At 47.3% G+C, this 22,318-nt stretch overlaps 5 protein-coding genes and 1 non-coding gene across 6 annotated transcripts; 3 read left to right on the top strand and 3 right to left on the bottom strand.

Moving 5' to 3' along the window:
* The first annotated feature begins 57 nt into the window (after positions 1 to 57).
* F4812DRAFT_434439 (aspartate-semialdehyde dehydrogenase) lies at positions 58 to 2,253 on the top strand. Its single transcript, XM_047934708.1, has 5 exons — positions 58 to 167; positions 313 to 376; positions 457 to 711; positions 818 to 1,552; positions 1,670 to 2,253. The coding sequence occupies exons 2-5, from the start codon at positions 346 to 348 to the stop codon at positions 1,735 to 1,737; spliced, it is 1,089 nt and encodes a 362-aa protein (XP_047788842.1). The 5' UTR covers positions 58 to 167; positions 313 to 345; the 3' UTR covers positions 1,738 to 2,253.
* A 189-nt stretch (positions 2,254 to 2,442) lies between these two features.
* F4812DRAFT_t105 lies at positions 2,443 to 2,533 on the top strand. The gene has a single exon. It is a non-coding gene; the product is annotated as a tRNA-Pro (tRNA).
* Positions 2,534 to 3,853: 1,320 nt separating this feature from the next.
* F4812DRAFT_460797 (uncharacterized protein) lies at positions 3,854 to 5,059 on the bottom strand (the record flags this gene model as incomplete). Its single annotated transcript, XM_047937754.1, has 2 exons — positions 3,854 to 4,573; positions 4,628 to 5,059. 2 exons carry the CDS (start codon positions 5,057 to 5,059, stop codon positions 3,854 to 3,856), a joined length of 1,152 nt encoding a protein of 383 aa, XP_047788841.1.
* Positions 5,060 to 7,211: 2,152 nt separating this feature from the next.
* Positions 7,212 to 7,533, bottom strand: F4812DRAFT_460796 (uncharacterized protein; the record flags this gene model as incomplete). The annotated part of the gene is made up of 2 exons (XM_047937753.1): positions 7,212 to 7,338; positions 7,397 to 7,533. 2 exons carry the CDS (start codon positions 7,531 to 7,533, stop codon positions 7,212 to 7,214), a joined length of 264 nt encoding a protein of 87 aa, XP_047788840.1.
* Positions 7,534 to 16,664: 9,131 nt separating this feature from the next.
* On the bottom strand, positions 16,665 to 19,421 carry F4812DRAFT_81988 (PLC-like phosphodiesterase). The gene is made up of 2 exons (XM_047939475.1): positions 19,263 to 19,421; positions 16,665 to 19,173 (listed from the first exon to the last, which is right to left on the bottom strand). Exons 1-2 carry the CDS (start codon positions 19,272 to 19,274, stop codon positions 17,200 to 17,202), a joined length of 1,986 nt encoding a protein of 661 aa, XP_047788839.1. The 5' UTR covers positions 19,275 to 19,421; the 3' UTR covers positions 16,665 to 17,199.
* A 1,828-nt stretch (positions 19,422 to 21,249) lies between these two features.
* On the top strand, positions 21,250 to 21,651 carry F4812DRAFT_460794 (uncharacterized protein; the record flags this gene model as incomplete). The annotated part of the gene is made up of 2 exons (XM_047937752.1): positions 21,250 to 21,332; positions 21,450 to 21,651. 2 exons carry the CDS (start codon positions 21,250 to 21,252, stop codon positions 21,649 to 21,651), a joined length of 285 nt encoding a protein of 94 aa, XP_047788838.1.
* Positions 21,652 to 22,318: the final 667 nt, after the last annotated feature.

The following is a 22,318-nucleotide window of genomic DNA, read 5'->3' as shown; positions in this document are numbered from 1 at the left end:
CGGGGTGAGTTCGAGTTGTACCTCAGGTGGCGGGGCAAAATTTTGGTAACAAACTGGAACCAGCCGATTTTCACTACGATATGCTCATGCTACCTACTTCCGATTCCAATTCCGTATATAAATCTGCCTAGGTATAGGTTAGGTATCTATAAATCGTAAGGGGCAAAGTGAGTTGAATGACACGAGCTTGACTGACTCATTAACTTTTTTTTTTTTAACTTCTTCTTCCCTTTCTGCTTTTCCTCTGGTCTGTATAAAAAAAATTAAACAAAACAAAACAAATCATCTAACACCGGAAATTTAAATCCTCAGTCTTGTTGGTTTATTTAGATCTTATAGACGATAATGGCTTCTCAATTCCCTACTAAGAAATGCGGTAAGAATTTCCCTTCGGTACCAATGCCAATGCCAATGGCCGAAAGAAGTCGTATACTAAACTATACTTGTTACATATAGGTGTGCTGGGATGCACCGGCTCCGTGGGCCAGAGGTTCATCCTGCTCTTATCCCAACACCCACACTTCGTCCTCCACGCCGTGGGAGCATCGTCTAGATCCGCCGGCAAGAAGTACAAGGACGCCGTGAGATGGAAGCAAGCCTCGCCCATAGGCGCCGTAGGCGAGCTGGTCGTCCGCGAGTGCAAGGCCAGCGAGTTCGCCGACTGCGACGTCGTCTTCAGCGGTCTGGACTCGGACGTCGCTGGTGAAATCGGTACGTCTTTTTTTTATATATCTCGAAAAAAAAGAAGAAAAACATTTACCTCTATTATAAAGTTATAACATGATAGACTAATACGTATACCCCCTTCGTCTTGCAGAGATGGAATTCCTCAAGGCGAACCTAGCCGTCTTCTCTAACGCGAAGAACTACCGTCGGGACCCCCTCGTGCCCCTCGTGGTCCCCACCGTCAACCTGCCACACCTCGACCTGATCCCGCACCAACGGAAGCACCACGGCCTGGAGAAGGGGTTCCTGGTGTGCAACTCGAACTGCGCGGTGATCGGGCTGGTGATCCCGTTCGCGGCGCTGCAAGCGCGCTTCGGACCCGTGGACACAGTCAGCGTGGTGACGATGCAGGCGGTCTCGGGCGCGGGGTACCCGGGGGTCAGCAGCATGGACATCATGGACAACGTGGTGCCGTTCATCGCGGGGGAGGAGGACAAGCTGGAGACGGAGGCGCGGAAGATCCTGGGGTCCATCAACGGCGACGCCACCGCCTTCGTCGAGCAGGAGCAGCTGCGCGTCTCCGCCGCCTGCAACCGCGTCCCCGTCCTCGACGGCCACACCGCCTGCGTCTCCCTGCGCTTCAAGAACCGGCCCGCCCCTAGCGCCGACGACGTCCGCGCCGCCCTCAGGGACTACGTCAGCGACGCCGAGAAGCTCGGCTGCCCGAGCGCCCCGCGCCCCAGCATCCAGGTCTTCGACGAGCCGGACCGCCCGCAGCCGAGGCTCGACCGCGACTTGAGCCGTGGGTACACGGTTAGCGTGGGCCGGGTGCGCGAAGATGAGAGCGGGATCTTCGATATCAAGTTTGTTGCGCTGAGCCATAACAGTAAGAACCCCCCTCTCCCTCCCTCCCTCCCCCTCTTTTTTTTTCTCATTCTTCCATCCCATCCCATGCCTTAGTACCTTTTAGGAGTAGTCAGAGCAGGACTAACATGCTACACAGCTGTCATCGGAGCAGCCGGTTCCTCGATATTGAACGCGGAGGCGGCGGTGCTGAAGGGATTCATCTAGAAGGCGAGGAGGGAGAGGGCGAAGCGAGCATCTTGACTACCTAACTAGCATCTACGGGCGTTTTCAGGAAGGGGGGGGCAGAGGGTAGGTAGGTAAACTGGTTGGTTTATTTTGCATTGGGAAGATAACAAAAAAGAAAGAAAAAAGGGGGAGGGACAAGTACTCATTTAGGTACCTAATCTGGGTATTTGTTAGAAGATATGAGGTACTCAGAAAAGAGAAGACAAGACAAGACAGGTATGGAAATGTAAAAATTTGGTAATTCAGTATTCACTTGTCCTGAAGTTTGAATTCTGGTTAAATGCCTGCCGATCGATAAAAGAAAAATTAATAAACTTGAACCTGGAACTGAGGCTGCTGTTGGTGGTCTCTAGCTTGAAAGCGTATAACAAAAGCCTATTAACGACTTGCATGAGTCGCTTTACCTTGTATCTTCTCAATTTACAAATAAACTTAATATAGAACTGCGTAACTAACAGTGACTATACCAAAGTCTAAGTTATACCTTCATTAAAGGTACAAATTGTGATATTTTGAGATATTTCCGATTGAGTGAGTTGTTGCTTTTGCCGTCCCTGCTACATACGTCCCACGATTGTCACGCTTTTCATTCAGGTGGAAGGAGCAAGTTTGCGTTATAAGGTTTAGTAAAGGGCTATTTGACATGATTGGCCACTGGTCACTAAATGGTTTCACAACCCACTTGGTTTGGTGGTCTAGTGGTATGATTCTCGCTTAGGGTCCACCCTTTGCTTTAGCATGCGAGAGGTCCCGGGTTCAATCCCCGGCCAAACCCTTTATTTTACCTTTTTATTTTTTTTTTGGCGGCTCTAAGCCAAAACTAGACCTTTGCAAATCAACCACCACCATCGTGCATACATACATACATACATACTGTCAAGAGATATAAATAAGAGTATGCTTTCCCTTGTTTTTATTTAATTAACTACGCTAAGAAGTACTTGCCTGGTAAGTTAGGTAATATTCAAGTTTCAACAGTTTTATTAGGAGGAGCACTTTACTTAACTTTTCACTGTGTCTTATCTTACTTGGCCCCTAGGTATTCACTGAATTGAGTGAGTTATTACCAAGTTTCAACGTAGACTATCTATATCGAGAGGACCAACTAACTTGAATCTATTTTATTCTTTCCATGGCCATATATGATTTAATCAGCTTCGGCTTTCATAGGAATTCATTCCAGATTTGAAAAGTTGAAACCTATCGTTGCTTAAGTGCCTACGAAATGTACTCGTGTGCGAAGCGGCTGTATAGTAAGAAAGAAACCTTGACTGTCTATCTCTCTAATTAAGTTAATATTAGTGTTACCTAGCTGAACTTCCCAAGTGGCAAGATACATAGACAGACAGACAGACAGTACTTATTGGGTTAGGCTCGCATACCTTACTTACCTACGTACTTACCTCTTATCAAAACATCTCGGCCGTTTGTCACCCACCTGTTATAAGGGGATACCACCAAGCGTACTTACTTACGTTTACCAGAATCCATTCACATATCGGACAAGCACAGACTTGCTATTATTCAGGAGGCGCATTTTCAGAATGCGCTTGGGGAGTCACCCGTTCAAAATGGCCAAAGGGGATTGAACGTCGCTACACCGCGCCACAAGGGCAAGAAGACGAAGCGTGGTTTTTGCAGACCCTGTTATGGACCGATGTGAACCGGTCCCGACAGTTGCGAAACGGATTTTGATATTGACTACCTAAGGTAAGGAACTTCGTTACGCAAAGGGGAGGATGGCAGCCAGTGAGGCAGGACTTAATTATGTTCTGTATATGATAACATTCTGTTAAACGAGTAAGCATATCTTTAAGAGATATAGATGAGTGGAGATTGTACTTTCATGAGTTACTGGAAGAAGGTCATCCATCAACCACTTACCCTAGATGATATTTAAACCATACATATCGCCTTGTATCCTTAAGTCCAGTTATTAAGCAAGTAGCATTGCAGGGGTAAAAACTGATGCTCAAGAGTTAGTAACGACTTGTACGCTTATTTTTTGAAGTATACTAATTTCTACCCAGAACAAAGTAGGATATCTAACGCTGTGGTAGGTTGGAGGACCGAATAGTATATCACCGCAATTCGATCAAGTCCCAATAATCTGGGGCAACTGGGGAGTCACCAAGTTCTCGATGCCAAACCCCTCCTTCATATCATTCACGATAGCTATTAGGCTGTGGAGGTATGATCGACCTTCCCAGAACAGCCTCTCAAGAGCTAAGTCCGTGACTCCATGAATTATCGAGTATCTCGTAGCGTTCCTCTGCTTCTCGATGAAAAATCCGATTAGGTCAAAAATAAGTGTCAGGACCCATCGTAGCTCTGGCTCTAGATATGTTATGCCCTGAGCCCAACAACACCACCAGCGCGCCTCGATCAATGCCCTATCGCAATTTCCGTCTCCCTCAATGACGTCAAGAGGCTTAAAGTACGCTTTGATGCAGCGCTCATCCGCCACCGGTTGTATAGCGGGCCATCCTCTGTAGTCCGTGTATCGGAACAGGAAGACTCCTCGACGGATACGATGCCACTGTGCCGGCCGCACATCAAGGACAGCCGGGTTGTCATATGGAATAAACTCCAGGAAGTCAGTTCGGCTTCCATTGCGGCTTCGGCGGATAGGCAAGTAGACAATTCCGCCAGCCGGTATCGCGGGAGGGATGTTGCGCTGTTTTGACGATGATGTATTGTCCTGCATGATAATATCGCCGTCTGTGTCTACCACGTAAGTATCATACTCGCCGGCTCCAGAATCCTCTCTGACACGACTTGGAGCTCTTCGGCTACTACCGACTACATCGGGGTACTGGCGGACACGCTCCTAGCTGCCAGGCTGTGACGTCTCGCGGCGGTTGTGAACACTTTCTTTGAGACTGCCGAGCATCTCCTGTATAGTTAATAGCGGACGCTTAATTCTATCTAAAGGCATTGTAACAGCGCTAGTATCGATCGCAGTGCTGCTATGGACACTAAGCAGGCTGTCATAGGGATCTTCACGGCTGAAAGAAGAACCAACTGCGATAGCTGGTATGTCACTAGGACCGGCGGTGGCGATGATGTCAGACTCGGGATGCTTGGCGGCTTCTTTAGGGAACTTAAAGAAGAGCCAGGCGCACTCTCCGCAGAGTGGCTGAGGGAGACGCCGATGGGCCCTCACTACGATACGGTGATAGACATGGTGGATGGAGCAGTAATAAAATGTGGCGCCGGGTCTAGTGTCTTTGTCGTGGTCGAGCTTCGTCACTGAGCCATTCGGGGAGATATAATGACACTCCGGCATGCGACAAGACATTTTGTATGGACCTCAGTTTTTTGTTTTCTTTTTTTGTTTTCTTTTTAAGCTCGGTATCCCATATATTTGTATAGCGAATGTGACTTAATGAAGTAAGTAGATGGAATGTTTGATGCAATAACTATTTGCAAAGCCTATGTGAAGTCAGCTTGATAATGTCCACCTGAGATGTAAACAAGAGAGAATAGACTCGGGTAAAAGGTATTTGTTATTCAAGGAAACCTATGTACCTAAAGCCTAGAAAGCCTAGAAAGTGGATTCGGGGTCCGTCCACGCGATTGGGGCTAGTTTTTCGAAAGGATTTCTTCCAAGTGGGAAGGAAATGACATGTCGCCTGCTATTGCTCATCATTCTCCTTAACAAGGGAAACGATGAGCGAGGCAAGTACCCAGTGACCCCAGCTGCCCAGCTGAGCACTGGACTGATAGTACTGGACTAATACATACTTATGTACGTAATCCTAGCTGATATTCAAGTAACACAGCTGAAGTAGAAAAGCCGTAGGGGGAAACCGGCGTGGTTGCTCTTTCTAGATCGGGTACTGTCGTCCTAGTAAGATTGGGCGCGGTACGCCTGCCGTTTGCATAGGGTAAGGGGGTAAGGGTTTGCCATGTCCCTTTCCCACCATTCTCCTACCTGCCGGTCTGCTTGTCGCTTCTGGTTTTACCAAAAAAAAAAAAAAAAAAGGTTAAGACTTTCTTTTTTTTTTTTTTACCTTTTTTTCCCTTCTCCCTTTTATTTACTTATTACAGGGAACTGAGGAAGTTCCTCATGTTCCTCATGTCATAATGTTATTCACATTATGAATGAAGCATATGCTACTTTCGGCCCTCCCGAATAAACACACCAGTACTTGTTGTATATACGTCTGGGCCGCAATAGGCCATCGTATTCTATCACCAAAATAAGATCTTAACAGCCATTTCGTCGAGGGGCCGAATTACCCGGTAATAACTACTAGATGAAGCAAGTCCATCCTTCACCTTCTACGCACTACGGCGGCAATGGTTTAGGACGATATTGTTCCTTAGTCCTTTTACCTTGTCTTCATCACTCGTTAGAAGATGTAGGGGTATCTTATAACAGCCACATGCTAAGACGAGTGTCGACCGGGAAGTATATGTTGCACAGGTAAGTAGGTGACCAATGATGTCAGGGTGGTAGAAAAGATAATACCAGGGATGGAAAGCATGTCAAGCCCCTAAACCCGCCCTATTGGAAAGTCAGGTACCGAGGGGAAGCGCCCGCGTCTGCTGTGTAACGTCGGAACTTCCGAGCTCAGAAACCCGAGCCAAGATTGGATGCCGGAGCCTCATAAGTAACTACATGTACTCTCGAACGGCTTGTAGTCATCAGGCCGTCTTACATATTCGGTAAGTCGGTCATGCCCGGTGAATGTTGGTACCTGATGGCACCTTCCGACGCCTGTGCGTATATGCAGACATATATGCAGATACATGAGATACATGTATGCTACGAACCTGCATCTCCACCTTTAACCAAAAAAACATACGCCAGTAAAGCACCGTGTTCACTAGGGTGCTACCCCCTTGAGCCTCACCCAAGCACCCCAAAGCACCCCAAGCCTTGCAGGGCTGACGGGGGACATATGGCGAATCATATCCAACCTTCCTAAGCCACTCGCGTCTCAGATGGATAATTACTGACAAATCAGATATAATACTTTACCACGCCGGTCCTACTCCGGTACTCGACCTTGTTCATCGACAGCTGCTATGATTCGCCAGACCTTTCAACTTGCTTAAGGCATTAGTGTGTGATCTGATTTTCGAAAATGGGATGGTATTTCACGTCTTTGAATCGCCTTTTGAATAGATACATGAAGGTTACTCCTTCACGTTCTGGGTATTGCCGCTTTCTACATGCTCATACACGTCTCTAACCGGCCGATCTCGAATCTATTGGGACGCCCCCCCTTCCCCCTTCCGTATCCCCAAGACGAAGAAGAAAAAGGAATACGAGAAAAAAAAATTGTATCGAGTTTCATACTCGCGTTCCCCGGAGTAGACACCGACTTTTCAAGCCAGCAAGCCAATGACTTCGAAATGACGTGTACTACTAGAAATGCGCCTCCCTCCGACGAAAGATTTTCTTTTCCAGACAGACGCTAGGTCTTAGCGAATTCGATAGCCTATGCGGTCGACCAGGACAGGGTCAAGATCGATTCGTCATGCTCTTTGGAACATGCAGAGAAAGGAATTGAGAAATGATATTGCGATGGTCGTTGCGCAGAACAGAGCCCCGCCGTCGGCCCATGCCTGAATTTCCAGTGTCAGTCGAGAACTTCCGAATATCACCTGACAATTGGCAACTGACTTGAGGTTATTCGGCTCAGGCGACATAAGTTCCGCAGTACGGACAGTCACGTCCTGGCAAGACCCAGACTTCTTGGCCCTTGCTCTGGCAGGTAGGGCAGCGTTTTCCGGGAGCCTTTTTGGGATTGTTAGAGACATGATTTATTCTCCGTAAATAGGCACCTGACACGTACAGTTCCAGACATATCAACTAAGGGGCAAGCGTGGTCAGATGCCGGGTCAGAGCAACGCTGGACCCGGGATGTTGGGTGAGAGCAATGAATGTGCGAGCAAGTCATTGTGCAGATTTGGCTAAAGAACAGGGATGAGACGCAGGTGGGGGGAAATATATCAAAGGAGCGTTAACAATTATGAAAGGACTATTGGTGAGGAGAGCGACGAGACGGACGTGGATAATAATGGATGGTGTGGTATGTCTGACCAAACTCGAAGTCCCTACGGCCGTACTTATACTTTTCTAGTAGGTCAACGCCGAAACATGGGTCGAGGGAGGTGTATCGTAGGGCCAAGGCAAGAGGGTCAATTCAAAAGGCCACGATTTGCCGCGTTGGGTGCGGCTGGCGTACTTAGTCTATGCGTGGAAAATAGGAACCTGTATGTATCCGACGAAGAAGCACGGAATCATGTCGAGCGCGCAGCGGAAGGCTCGCGGCAGAGGGGGGTGTCGCTCTGCTCTATTCGTCAGGGGCACGGATTCTAAGCCAAGGTAATAATATTGCAAGTCAAGTTTTTGAGCAATATCCCGGCAAAAAGCACCATTACGGTGACTGAGCCCGATGCGTCCAGCCATGCTTCGATAGGCAGATGAACACGGCGACCTGAATTTCTGACAGGACACAACTCACACAAGTGGGGTTGATCTCGAGGGCAGAGAGGGCAGAAAGGGTAGAAAGGGCAGAAACGTGGGACAGTCAGGCCGTAGACTTCTTGGCACTGAATGACATCTGTGTCACAGCGGATATGGCGTCAGAAGACTCTATTGGACTAATGTTTAGAGGCAGATCGTGACCGTCAAGTCAGTGTATTTATGTTGTATGCGGGTAGTCTATGTACGTATGTTCAAAAGTGTGTGTGGGCCAGAACATCTCGACGATGCTTTAAGGGTCAGACAGGGCGAGATAAAAAAGCAAGAAAACAGGGATAGCCTGTACCGCCAACTACCTAGCTACGATTGTCATAAAGACCGGGTTGGCGGAGACTCGGGCCCGTTGGGGGTGATTTTTATGAGATCTCGAGGTGGGGAGGGAGAAAGAGGACCTAAGAGGGGAAAAGAAAAAAAAAGAATTAGATATAGATCTAGGTAGAAATAGAAAAAAATGAATAACTGGGAAGTATAAAAATTATTATTATTATTTTTCTTTTTGAAAAGGGTGAGTTTACCTACCTCCCTATCTACCTCCTACGTACCCAATTCCCTATGTAGTACATGATAGGCTTATGGGCTTATGGTTTTTAATTGTCCAAATTGTATTGTACGTGGATATACCTAAGGGGGCATTTACAGGGTGGAAAGTATACGTACAATACTTTATCTATTATGCATGTATGTAGTACGTAAGCCTACCTTAGGTAACCTTAAATAAAACCTTTAGGTACCGCATGAGAATATGCACGTATGGTATGCATTAGGTATGCGCAATACATGCATACATACAACATACCTACCTAGGTACCTACCTAGGAGGTGCACATACATGATACATCACATCACATACATTTGTAACCTCTTATATTGATGGAAAATCATCCCAGTATCCGGGTTTGCCAAGTTTTTCTCGATCCAAGCGTTCGGATCCCCCGCGTATAAAAGACACAGAGTTGCATGTTAATGGTTAGATCAAAGCAAGGGAATATGGGAAAGATGAATTCGGATATTGGAGAAGGGGTTTGATGGGGGAGTGGAAGCATCGAAAGGCACTTATGTGTAATTAGGTAGCTGCCTTCTTAGTGTACTCTCCCCTGTGCGACCTGAGAAACTTTAGGGCTGTTACTGCGTCACTTCCAAAGTTTGTTACTGCGTTTCTTCCAAGAAGGCGCTGCTGCCATCTAACCTACTCCTAAAACTCTAAATTTACTTTTCATCTGGGCGAGTAGACGACTCCTTCATAGCTTTTACACTTACATACTCCGTATTTTGTCCAATATTGATAAGTACCCGACGTCTCATCTACTCTTTTTTGTTTTTGTTTTTGTTTTCCTACCAGAAACATTGGAAGTTTCAAGTCGTTGGTTGTTGGGTTTAGGAATTCTATTATCCCATCTACGCGCATCACGACGTATGTTTTTCCCCTTTAGCTTCTTGTCTCTCTTTTGATTGCAAGACTAGCGTAACATAAGAAAAGTAAAAATAAAAATAAAAAATAAAGAAGAAAAAGAAGAATCAAGCAAGCGCCGATTCGTCGTCTACCCTGTCACTCTCTCGTACTACCGCCTGCAGTATCCATGCGATGTTGCCGTTGTTGAATTATTTTCGATATCGTTTACTACCCTTTCACGCGCCCCCCCCCTTTGCGAGTCTAGAAGAGCTTACCGTAACCCCTGGACTTGTCCTACGCTGGCTTCGTTGCACCCAACCAGATTCACCCCACAGGAATCAGATCAATCACTAACTCTCGTGGCTATTATTCTTTCTTTCTTTTTTTATTGACTTTTTTTTTCTCTTTCTTTCCTAAACAGTTACCATAAAAGCAATTGGGCTTTGTTCCTCGGGATTGCAATCCTTTTGTGGGGATTTAGTTGAGCTGTCTACAAGGCAGATCGTCATACGTGTTCGACAAAGAGAGCAATACACGACCAGAGGTTCAGGTTTGATATCTGACGTGAAACAACCCGATTGACAAGTTCCAGAACTCATTACGTCGTACGTAGCAGTTCTAAGCCGTTAGGTAAGAAATTCTCCCGTTGCCCAAACCAGAAAGTCGATTAATGCTCGTTGATCCCAGGGTTATCTCTAACCGCTACACCACACCCATACCCTCTTGAACTTACCCGCTAGACGTCCTTCTGGTTGGGCCACCGTTCATTCTAATCGAATGATGTTTTTTTTTTCCTTTTTTTTGCTGACTGATTTACGCGCTCCCGTCCGACCAGGGGGTCTATCATATGCCACGGAGTTTACTCCTCTTTGACGCCTTCGTCTCTGTGCCTGTCACCTCGGGGCCTCCTCACGACATGCAGACTTGGATTCCAGAGCCCCACAAAGTAACCACATGAGCTGGCATACATGAAGCCTTTCCCAGTGGATACTAGCCCATTCATCCGAGCGACTACCGCGAATGATTTCTGAGGAGGTAGTATCCTTGAACCCGGCGTATCAATCTTTGCAGTCACTCAATAATTAGCTCTTCTCATACCAGCCCACCCAGTCGCGATTTTTCTGACTCCTAAGATCGTCTGTTTAGCCAGCAATCCACCCATGTTCCCATCCCGTTGGTCGCTCGGGAGGTTGAACTGGTCAGAACAGCCAATGCATAGGCTCAGTTAGATTGGATACCGATCAAAGAAGCACCTAGAAACGGTTTTCTTCGACTAAAGAAGGCTGCTAATCAAATTGCTCAAAGATGGACAGCTCGAGCTGAAGCTATTCTAGTGGGTAAGAGCTTCGAGGCTTATAGTCGTCCAGAAAAACCGCTGCGCGGGACTACCTAATCAAGCGAGCTCGGAAGAGGGGGAAATGGCCGAATTTCGTAGCGAGTACTATAATGGCGCGATACTAGGTAAGTTGGGATTCTGTCGCTAATTTGATGGGTATCGACTCTTTCCAAAGCCGCGAAACGTATTGCCCGTATTCAGCTTCGATAGTCTCAGCCATCTATCATAGGTATCAGAGGTAGTTTCGCCATTCTGCATAGCCGACCCATTATCAACATAACGGAGTTTATGTTAGCCGGGGGTCCTTGCAGGTCTCATGCGGAAGAGCCTTTAACCCGGTATTTTGCATGGAAAAATGACAGGTCACAATATGCCTATCCCCTATACCTGTTACAACCAGGCTCGACAAGCAATTGGTCGTACTATTCGGCTATCGCGATATTCAAAATGGTATGCATTAAGTCTTGCGGATCACTAAGTCCCACTCGGCAAGACAAAGGTCATGGGACTTAGAGGACGTAGAGGACGTACATCAACGTCAGCGACGAGATTTCAAGTCAAGCCCAACAGACCTGTCATATTCGACAGCTCTTACCGCCTAGTATCCCCGCCGGTTGATGGTTAGCGGAAAATAAGGTTGAAGAACATGTCCTTCTGTAATCCGCACATGTGTACTCACCCGTCCACTCCCCTAGTGAAACTATTCGTCCGATTTGATTTCCGCTCTGTCAATTCTCACGTAGCTAGGCTAGGCCCGGCCATGCAACACCCGGAAGTGCACAGGTTTGAAGATTCGCCTACCTACATCGGTTACCAAACATGTTATGATGAGTAGAGGAGGTATACATCTAGGTATATTTCTGAAGCCAGGCGGTCGAGGCTAACCATAAACAGATAACCTAAGGACGTAATTATACCGGCCTGTCGCACCCTTGACGACGCCACTTGATCTGCTCATCGTCCGTGGGTTTGGGTCTTATCCCTGTTCTATTACAAAGGTTCGGCAACACCAAAGGGAACTTGCATGGGCTACAGCGTACGGTACCATTACGCCGGGACGAATGAAGAGAGGACCACATTCCTAGTCTCGAGCGTCGTGCCCCACTGCCGACCTCAAGATAACAACAGCCATCCCATTGCGATGCTTCTATCGAGAATTGCACCTCGACCATCAGGGAAACTAGAAATTCCCCGACCGACGTCACCCGTCTCTAGTCTCCAAAAATATCACTACCTAGTGCTTAAACTATCCATTTGTATACTAGGGACACAAGCTGCATACGTCTTGATACCTAGCCTCCGAAGCATGTGGCCCTCCCTTCTAAAAAGGGTCCATCCAATTCTCGGTTCTTATATCCCGAATTTATTCAATGACATCGCCCAAGCTGTTTAAACGCAGCCTATAGGAGATGTCGACGCAGTTACAGCCCGGCCGACTAGTCAAGCAATACCCCCTGTCAGGACTAGCTGACGAGCCACACGACGTAGCAGAAAAAAAATTGCAACTAATGCAAAGGTTATTTCTCATTATTAGCGGCGCATTGCCTGCAGGATATGTTGCCGATTCCGGCATACATCAGAAACAGGACCATGTTGCTGTCAAGCGGGTGTTCGCTTAGTGACCGTTACACAATGGAGAGACAGCATCGAACTTCTATGCCTTGACGGAAAATAAAGGTACAGCACAGCTGTTGCCCGCTATTAACAGCATCCTACTAGCTTAGGTAGTGTTTCCGTAACGGGTCTTCCCTTTGTCTATCTCTGCTCCTCTCTATCTCTTCTAATTTTTTTTTTCCTTTTGCAGATCTCGTCAGCAGATGGTATCGACGAGCTGCCGCGAATTAACTCGTTGCAACAATTACCGGCCAACACGCATAGGCTGATCAGACCACAACCATGTCATTCATTGCAACACAGCCAGTCCGCAGTCGTTGGTTGAAGCGTGTCTTCACAACCCATTTTTAAACTAGTACCTTTGCATCGCTTGTTACTTCCGTAGCATTATTAATCTATGAATGGCTATAGTGTGGCTATTTCCGTTGATATCCCTCAGTGTGGTAGCGACAAGTTTAAAGCAACGGCCTTTGTTGATCAAACTCCGCTACTGGGCAAATATCACACACCGAGGCCCGCCCCCTTCTCGCTTCTGCCGAAATAGGCGTCGAAAAAAAAACTACTGAACTATAGCTACCAGCTACTATTATGACGGGACCTATAGCCTACTGGCACCTTTTGAATGGCGATCAACCTTAAGGCTGGCCATCCCACCTTTCTGCTCGGCTATTCGGTTACAGTCGCAGCTGATCTACCCTGGGGAATCTTCACGTTTCCCCTGGTTTCTAGAAAAAGGGTCTGCTCTATGTGAATGGGATGGTTATTGGTTACACAAAAGTCCCTGACTGGTTGCTTCACAAGCCGACTGACGTATACTTACTGCTTTAGATCCTCAGAGATCTCCCACCGTAACGTTGCTGCATCTGCCAACGCAAAGGTAAACTTATTATATACCAGGGGTAGCAATGGCCCATGTTCAGTCAGCATGGGGCGGTTCGGGGTCCGACTGACCAACCAGGTAAATAGGCGCTCCCGCTCAGGAACGTCATGCAGATATTGGGGTACAAAATTAAAAATGAACATTAATGTACCTGCGTCTCTGTTCATTTGCATATGCATATACCGGATATGTACTCAGTCTGTACCTAAACTTGAGTTCATTCAACGTCAAATCGATGCCGATATCGAATGAGGCTAGCTAACAATGAATAGATCGAGTATCCGTGGGGGCCAAATTTCTGGCCAGAATTTCAAAGTAGTAACGCCAGTGCGAGACGTTAGATAAAAAGGGAAAGAGGAAGCGTATAGCCGCCAGACCTAGGTGTCTAAGATGAGCCTCATGACGCGGATGGAACACGCTCATCCACAACAGGAAATATTCTCGCCAAAAAGGAGGCGGGCCGGCACGCAGAAGGGATCTCCCTGTAACCATATGCACACGCGCGTCTATGCAGGGAGAACCCTTGGTGTAGCAAGGATACAGTATCAGGTATAGAAGGTATAAACATAGATTTCCATCCGTCATATTGTCGCCAAGGACGCCTAGTCTGTATAGTACCTAAGGTATAAGGCGGTCTATGGAGTCGATGTTTACGGACATCATCGACGGATTGAGCTAAGGATGGCAACACAGGAGATGGACACTATATCTCCGGCGTTATCTAATGGAGCCTCACAAAGGGGAGGTCACGTCGTAGATGCTAATCCACTATTTGATTTGAGCATCCAGACTAACAGGTACCTAGAGAGGCAGAAAAACCAGGCCAGTAGAACTAGGACCCGCAAGAACAGAAGAAAACCAGAGGAATTCGATAATGCTCTTGCATGCCTGAGTACATCATTCGTCTACGATTACCTACCTCTTCTCCTTTCATTTGCAACCATCTGGAAAAGCCTAAACTCAACGGTTAACGGGTACACCCGCCCTACACACCCGCCCTACCTTACAACCTGTCTCACTCTTCCAAGGAGTAAGACATTATTACACTCTATACAACGCCAGGGATATACGAAAAAGGATATAGAATAGCGAGACGAGACCTACTCAGGTAGACTTTGACATGACGATCGCGGCGAGAATACCTAGGCGGTGTATAGCAAGTAGACAGACAACCACGTTCCTCCAAATTCAATAGGTCACATTGCCTACGGCCGAGTCGGCTTCTGTGTATTGTCTAGTACTAGCTACCTAGGTAAACCCGAGCCAGACAAGCTCCCAGTAACCCGGGTCTATGTCATAGACACGAGCAAATACACCAACTAGGGCCGCCGAGACAGTCATAGATAGGCGAAATCTGATAGCTCATAAGCTTGATCGAGGATCTACCATAGCGTATCCAACGATCACATGGGAAAGGTCGGTTTTGCACAGAACTAGCCTAGACACGTCAGATGCGAAGAAACTAGGTGTATCGGCCCACGAATGGTGTCTCGGACTCACTTTTATCCAAGCTGTGATTGGTGAATTAGCTCTCACCAACCTAGGAAGGTCGAAGAGACATGGCATAGGTTATATGATAACTCACCAACCGAGCGAATGGGCATTACCTCATTAAATGGAATCGACATGGTCTAGACTTTTTCCTATTCCCCTAGGACGATCCCTATCTAGGTATGTATATGCCATATCCTTCACTTCCCCACTACCTAGCGGACGAACGGTAGGTAATTACGATATATGAATATGAATAAACGCCACATCGAGCCGCTCCCGAATATACACACATACCTACCTACCTCTTACTATCTAGAATTAGTCGGAAAGCTTCTACTGATATCTATCACTCCGGCCCACCTGTACCAGCTACCTGACCTAAGGTACCTACCTAAAGTAGGTAGTCGACACCTATCAGGAATTCTAGCCCCTTCTCGAGCAATACGCACTCTACCTAACCTATCCACATTGGCTCCGTTAGTTAGTTAAGTATCTTGAGTGCCTAACCTACCTCTTAAGTACCCAAACCCCCAAGCTACCTACCTAGTCCAGGTCAAGTCAAGTTTATGGCAGAGAGGTACCTTAGGTAGTCTATAGACGACAGAAGCATCACTTGGGAAGGGTAACACTGAAAGATTAGGTACCCGTCTCCCTAGGGCCTGTCCTTGAGATTATTACCTATCTTACCATACTTCTAAGTTCTTCTATCCCTGTTCGCCTTAGCTCATGGGCATTTTTATCATCACGCTAAGGAAATCCCCCGTGGGCCGTAAGCTGTTCCTTATTCAATAATGCCTATAGGAAACGGTTGAATCGTACGGTAGGTAGGGTCCGTATAGGAGGTGAGTGAGTGAGTTGCATGGATAACCACGTACGTACATACGTACCTCATATAGGTACCTAACCTAAGTTAACAAATACCGCTGCATAGTATCATGGACGAAGCTTTCTTTTTCCTACATAACTCCTTCTGACTTTCAACATTCACCTCTAAGGGCTGAGTGAGTAATAATTGCATCAGCTCCGTCAAGTCGGGCCCAATAAATGCAGGTATTATGCCAACGAAGAACATGTTTGTCGTTCCGGGTATCCTATCATGCAATAAAAATAAAGTAAAAAAATGATGGGTCTCCGCGTTCATACGTGAGAATCCCATCTGATAATGCCGGTGTCTTTCCCAAACACGTCGGCTTTCGGACCACAGCTGCTGTGTCCTTCCTAAAAACCTTGTCCAGTTACACCCGAGATTGAAGAAGAAAAAAAAAGTTCGCCAGTATAATAATGACAATGATGCTACTCGACCTGTGCTTTCCTTAGCACAATCTACCCTAGATTTTGGCCGGTTGCTCGCTTCCCGTTTCCTTTTCTTTGATGCATAAACGATTTAACAGTAGGTAGTAATGATAAATGACAAGTGAGATTAACTTCGGAAATGGGCGCCAGGGGAAGTTGAGCGAAGAAAAGACCCCGTTGGCTTTCGGTTTACGCAGTCATGCATGCATGACATGCTAATCTTGTCGCACATGAGCGGTGTCAAAACAAAATGGCTGCGTGCTTACGGCCGCCGACTTCGCTGGTTCGCATGAAATTGGGTCAATGGAATTTCTTATCCACGCGAATGAGAATGACACCTGGGGTCTTGTTACCATTGGTGTCTAAAAGTTGGATAAAGCGGTAACCCGTCGCTAAACGGTCGAGACGGATGCATGCCCAGCCAAGCAGAGGATCGCGGTTGAGTGACACGAATCGTGGTGCGTCATCTTCGACCTTAAACCTAGATAGAGAAGTATTCGTAAGCTAGGGTCCATGAACAAATCGGGATCTTCAGGAACACTCCATGATATCACAAACTAGGGAAAAGACCCGTGTTACACAGCTGGTAAACGAAACGCCATGGAACTTGGTCGGCAGATCTGAGTAGTAGGAAAAGACCAGATTGGGAGAATAACTGCCCCAGGACTCGCCCCGTTCCCGCGGACAGCCAGGAGGGATTATGGCCTGTTGTGATATATCATATTCTCCTTTTCGTCGCTCGACGGTTCGCTGCGCATGCAAACTCAGCCGCCGGCTGCTCCCCGGCTCGGAACACGTGAACTATTGGGTGTGTATACCATAGTGAAGGCCCGACCGTCCGGGTCCAGATATGTGGCTGCCCGGCGGGAAGACGTATCGGAGGAAATTTTGAAATGAAAATACGGAAAGAAAACACGGCTGTAAGTAAGCTCTTACCTGACGAAGCTGAGCTGTTCTATGACCCTCTTGACACCAAGAAAGTGAAGCTCATTTTTGACGTAGCCGAAGTCTGGGTGATCCGTCTTCCCGACCCCTGTCTTCTGCTTGTACTCGCATTCGCGGACCCTACCATTCCCGTCGATGAAGGACCCGAACCGCTCTTCTGCCTTTTCGACGTGTAACTCGCACCTTACGACAGGTCTCAGGGATCTCGAGTAGGTGCTATGAGCGCCCTCAGGTAGCGGGATATGTTGACCTGCAAGTACTGTGATGGCTAAATCAAGAGTACTTTGAGGGCCGGCCTCTTCTGGGGGGACGGCCGCGTCTTCGCTAAGGTATCCTGGCGGCTTTAGTACCCAACCATGCTCGCCCGAAAACATTGCCTCGTTGAGCATCATCCCTTCATCCCAGGACTGCCAATTCATGGCTACCATTTGTACACCTTTGCGCCAAAAATGAGAAGGGTCGAGATTCGACGAGTCCCACCGCAGGCCTTTGGGGTACGCGCGCATAAAAAAATGTCGATTGTGAGAAAACAGCTCAAAATGTTTAGAAGCGATTAGTTCAAAGATTTTATTTTCGTTTATGGAGAAGATGTGCGAGGGAATTTTAGCAGCTGGCGCTTCAAAGTTCGTGAAATGCTCGCTATGGGTGTAGATAGCAAGAGAGCTAAGGGCCTCGCATATGGGAACCTTGGGCTTCTTGGCGCCATTGTGAATGCTAGATCTATCGTCCTCCGATGCAGATGCGTCATCGTCGATTGTGTTATGGGGCGATAACGTCGACATAGTCCCGTCTAAGCTCGGCGAAGCTCTCTTGACCTTAATGAGGATTTTGTTAAGCAACTCCTCCAATCTTGGCATTCGGCCATTTGGGCAATTCTCGTGGGGCTTGTCGACCAGTAAGCCAGCCCACTCTTCCTTCATAATTTGGACCATGGCTCCCTGCTGTTCTTGATCGGCATGGACTTCCAGACTAATAATGATAGGCAGATTGGTCGTTTCGAAGGCTACTTCGCGGATAGCTTTACAAACTTCACGAAATCCGATAGGCGTTGTAAGAGTATAACCGTGCATCACGATCGGCTCGTCCGGCGGCAATGACGGTCTAGATCTTAGAGATAAGCGCTCAGCGTCAAGTTCGTTGGCAAGGGAGGCCGGATCGAGGGAAGCGCCAATCTCCCGGCCAAAGGCCGGTGGCGTTAATTCGGATTTGCTGCATCTTGGGCTATGGCTGTGAACTTTCTCAACGCCTAGTCTTTGTCGGGCTTTCTCGACCGTCTCCTCCACAGCATCCTTGAGATGAGCGGCAGCAGTATGAAGACTCCCCCCAGAAAGGTGACGAACGTGCTCAAATCTCGAAGTCGGTTTCGTCGATGCTTCTCTTGGATTCTCCGGTGTAGAGCTTTGCGAATCACTATTCCACACATCTATCTCCACACACCTGCATCCCCTCCTAAGAACGCGCCTGTAAGCGTCCGCCGTGCTTCGTCCGGACAATTGATTGCCAGATAAATACGTGTTGTGGCTGCTGCTAATGAAATAATTACTGATAGGTTTGGAGAGGTCCTTTTTTTCGAAAGGGACAGGTTTTTCCGCTTCAAGACCGAATTGGAGCCACCATACTTCAAGGAACTTCTCAAATCTATATCTCTCTTCCGTTAGGACTGGTGCTTCATTGCCCTGGACAATTTCGAGGAAGTCCGTGAAAGCTTGCCGTGATAAGAAGGTTTGTCCTCGGCGCAGGGAGTCGTAAAGTCTTCGTAGATGCCGTTGGATAGCAGCACTCAGATATATCTCCTTTTCTCCATCTTGAAAATGTACAGCTGTTGGTGTGATGAATGAAGCTAGAGCAATTGCCCGTTTAAGTGCTTTAATCGAATTGGTTCCAAGCTCAGAGTTCAACGTAAGTCGCCGCCGCATCGTCACTGCGCGCGTCGGTGTCGCGTGGTTTGCTGGTCTCCGCATCTGTGACACAGTTATCAGCACTCACTCTTAAACGTGATCTAAATATGTTATGAAGCAACAAGAATTGCATCAAGTTGTTATCAGCTTACATTGAAACACATCGGGCTCGCGGAGACGGTTTGACTATGCCGGTTCTTGGAAAGTATCGCTCTTTTATTGATGCCCGAATCGAGCAGGAGAAGGCGTGTCGAAGAGCATCAGAGTAAGGGCGTCGCTCCCCTTGGGCCTTTGAAGGGTCAAAAAAAGAGATCAATTTGCGACTCAATCAGAACAGAAAGATTATGAAGTGCTCAACTATCACGATGACCTAACGATTAGGGAAACTAGTTTGAAAATAAATTTCGAGAAAAGCGTACAAGTAGACAGCGAGTAACAAGGAGGGTTTGTAATGCGAAATGAAGAGAAATGCAAAAAGAAGGAAAATGTCAAGGTTCAGGTTCAGCTATGGGCAGGGTGCAGCCTCATCCCAGCAATCAAGCCTACCTGACTCTAGAACACGACCAATCCGACCGTTTCAGGGGAGCCGATCCCTGAAAATAAGCTACTATTCGTAGGGCTGTACCGTAGGACTGGGCCCTGTATGTCTTGGTCACCCACCACCCAAACGACGTAGCTGATTTACTTGGAGGGTCCTTGGAGGGTCCTTGGAGGAGGGCCTTGGAAACCTGGTTATACCGACTTCGAATTCCAGGAACGAAGATGCAGAATTAAAACCTGAGAAAGAAAAAAGAAGAATCGAGGCAAGGCAGCTAAATAAATTAGATGGTCGCCGAATTGATCTTAACGCACAGCTGAGCAGAGGCCCAGACTGCTACTACTATCAAGACGGGTTTAGGTCAGCCAAAGTCGTGCCGTGCCGCGGCCTTGACCATTGGGGGCGGAGTCTTCTACAGCTTGATGACAACGCCTAATTGGACCCTAATTTGATGACCGACAGCTGGAGGTGGCAGAGTGTAGGCATGCAAGTCAGTGGTGCCTTTGATCGCCCACTGATGATGCTCTCCACTCTTTTAGAATAATGTCATTTGTTTTGTTCAAAGCCCGAGCGCAGCTGAAAAGGCTTTTGATACGACTCTAGGATGCATGGTTGGTATGATTTGAGGCCTTGCACAGGAAAAGGGAAAGGTAAAAAAAAAAGAAATTTATTTCAGGTCAAAGTCTGGAGTTGGAGGACAAACAACTCAAAAAGCAGAGAATATCCCGTCCTGGTAAGACGCTGCGATTCGAATCGTGAATCGATCTACCCCCAGCTGCCAAGGGTGGAATTGAGCGGACGAGATGACGGAATAAGATGATCTGATGCGGCTAAGGTAGTCTATCAATAGCTGCGCCTCCACAGAGCGTCCAAGTGTTGCGAATGTTTCGTGAGAAAAGTGGTAGAGGTTAGGTTAGGTTAGGTAGGTAGTTTAAGGGACTTCTGAGCACAGGGCATTGCATATTGGGGAGTTTTTGGCGGTGCGTGCAGAATCAGAATGCAGAAAGTAGTAGAAAGGAAAGAGTAAAAGTGGGAATTTGACAGTATCTTAGTTGCATTAGTTGCAGATGCAGTTGCACCGTTGCAATCGTACTATGTAGTTGCAGTTACAACGCAGTTTTCCACCAAAGAGTCTGTCAGCCCCAATTCATTGGGTACATGTACCTAAGTACCCAACCATTAACATCGCTACTTCCTATAGGCAGACATTTAACTACCTAATCTCAGGTAATCAATAAAAACAGCACGTGGAGTTGGGGTTTTGGAGTTTAAGAGAAAGAGAGGGGGAGGAGTTATCCGATAGACATGTCCAAATCTAGTAACAATAAATGGGCAAGGCTGCAGACCGAAGCGACGTCATGATTTATCGAGATCGCTTACTCCTAGTTACCTAGTTGTCCAACTCCCCTCAATGAAAAATAGGAACATAGCCACGTTTCCCCCAAAACGGGTTTTTTTTTTTCGACCTGTCAAATCCACCTGAAGGCGTTTTGGGCTGTGCCAGCAAATCAACCGTTCTCATTCATCAGACCCTAGCTCAACCGAACTTAACTCAACTCACCCAGGTATCGATAATAACAAGGAAATAGAGGGAGGGGGTCATGTCGAATAAGAGCCGCAAGGATTACGAGGCGGAGGTGCGATCTTGGGGTTTTTCCCACGTCTTCACCTGGACCGACGGCCCGTATGTTTCAGAACCCTACGTCAGCCAATGCAGCAGAAAGGGCTGAGAGAGAGAGAGAGAGAGAGAGGCATCGACCAGGTAACCGGAAGAAATTGCTAACTCATCATACTCATGCAGCAATGCCTACTACAAGCCGCATTCTCATGCCGGCCTGACCACGCACCTGATCCTGGATGGCCAGTTCACCATCGCATACCCCCAGGATGCCAATCCGGAGAAGAAGACATACACCGTCGGCGATCGCGTTGATGTCGATGCTAAGCGCGTCCATGAGGTTTGGGTAGGCGACAATGGATGTACCTACGTCATCGGCGAATAGTCTTCGTTTAGTTACTCGTAAGCAATGTCGAATAAAGGGTGGTGAGATATTACAAGCATCGAGGTTGCGGTGTAGTTCTAACGTCAACCAAGGCATTAAATCGAGTACATTAGATACTAACTACCTAGGCACCTGGTAAGGAGAATAGTGGCAAATAGGTCTTTCGAAGAGACAAGAATATCGACTACGGGCGCAAATGTCCTAACTAATGTCCCAATATACCTCGGTCACTGTGGCGGTGGCTTCAAACGCCATTAGGTATAGATGGCGCTCCGTCGTTTTTGGCCGTGAGTAAATTAGTCACTCGATCAGCCTACACTTGCAGACGAGGAGATAATTCTGTGACTATGCGCCTTGCTTCGAATACGCATATTGAAAAATTGCCTACCTAGGTAGGCTTGCGACTTCTCCTAATCATTTAGACAGGGCCGGGGGAAGAGGCTTATAGATGGTATTTTGCTAGGGCTCATTCATATCATATCTTGAAACCCGTTTGCCCGCAATCTAAGAAACTTTTAATTTAAGAAATACCAAGCAACCAAGTGTGTAGTAATGAGTGAGTATCGGTGCCGCTCGTGACACTACCTGTCAAGTAGTTTGGAATCTCTATTCTCAAACCCTGATGGAAACTGGCTGGTGATCCTGTGCTTTTCGGATGTTGGCATGG

This window comes from Daldinia caldariorum (assembly GCF_022478825.1).
Source record: "Daldinia caldariorum strain CBS 122874 unplaced genomic scaffold F4812scaffold_12, whole genome shotgun sequence".
Taxonomy (NCBI): Eukaryota; Fungi; Ascomycota; class Sordariomycetes; order Xylariales; family Hypoxylaceae; genus Daldinia; species Daldinia caldariorum.
Note: the sequence above shows the minus strand (reverse complement) of the source record. Positions and strands in the feature narration are given on the sequence as shown.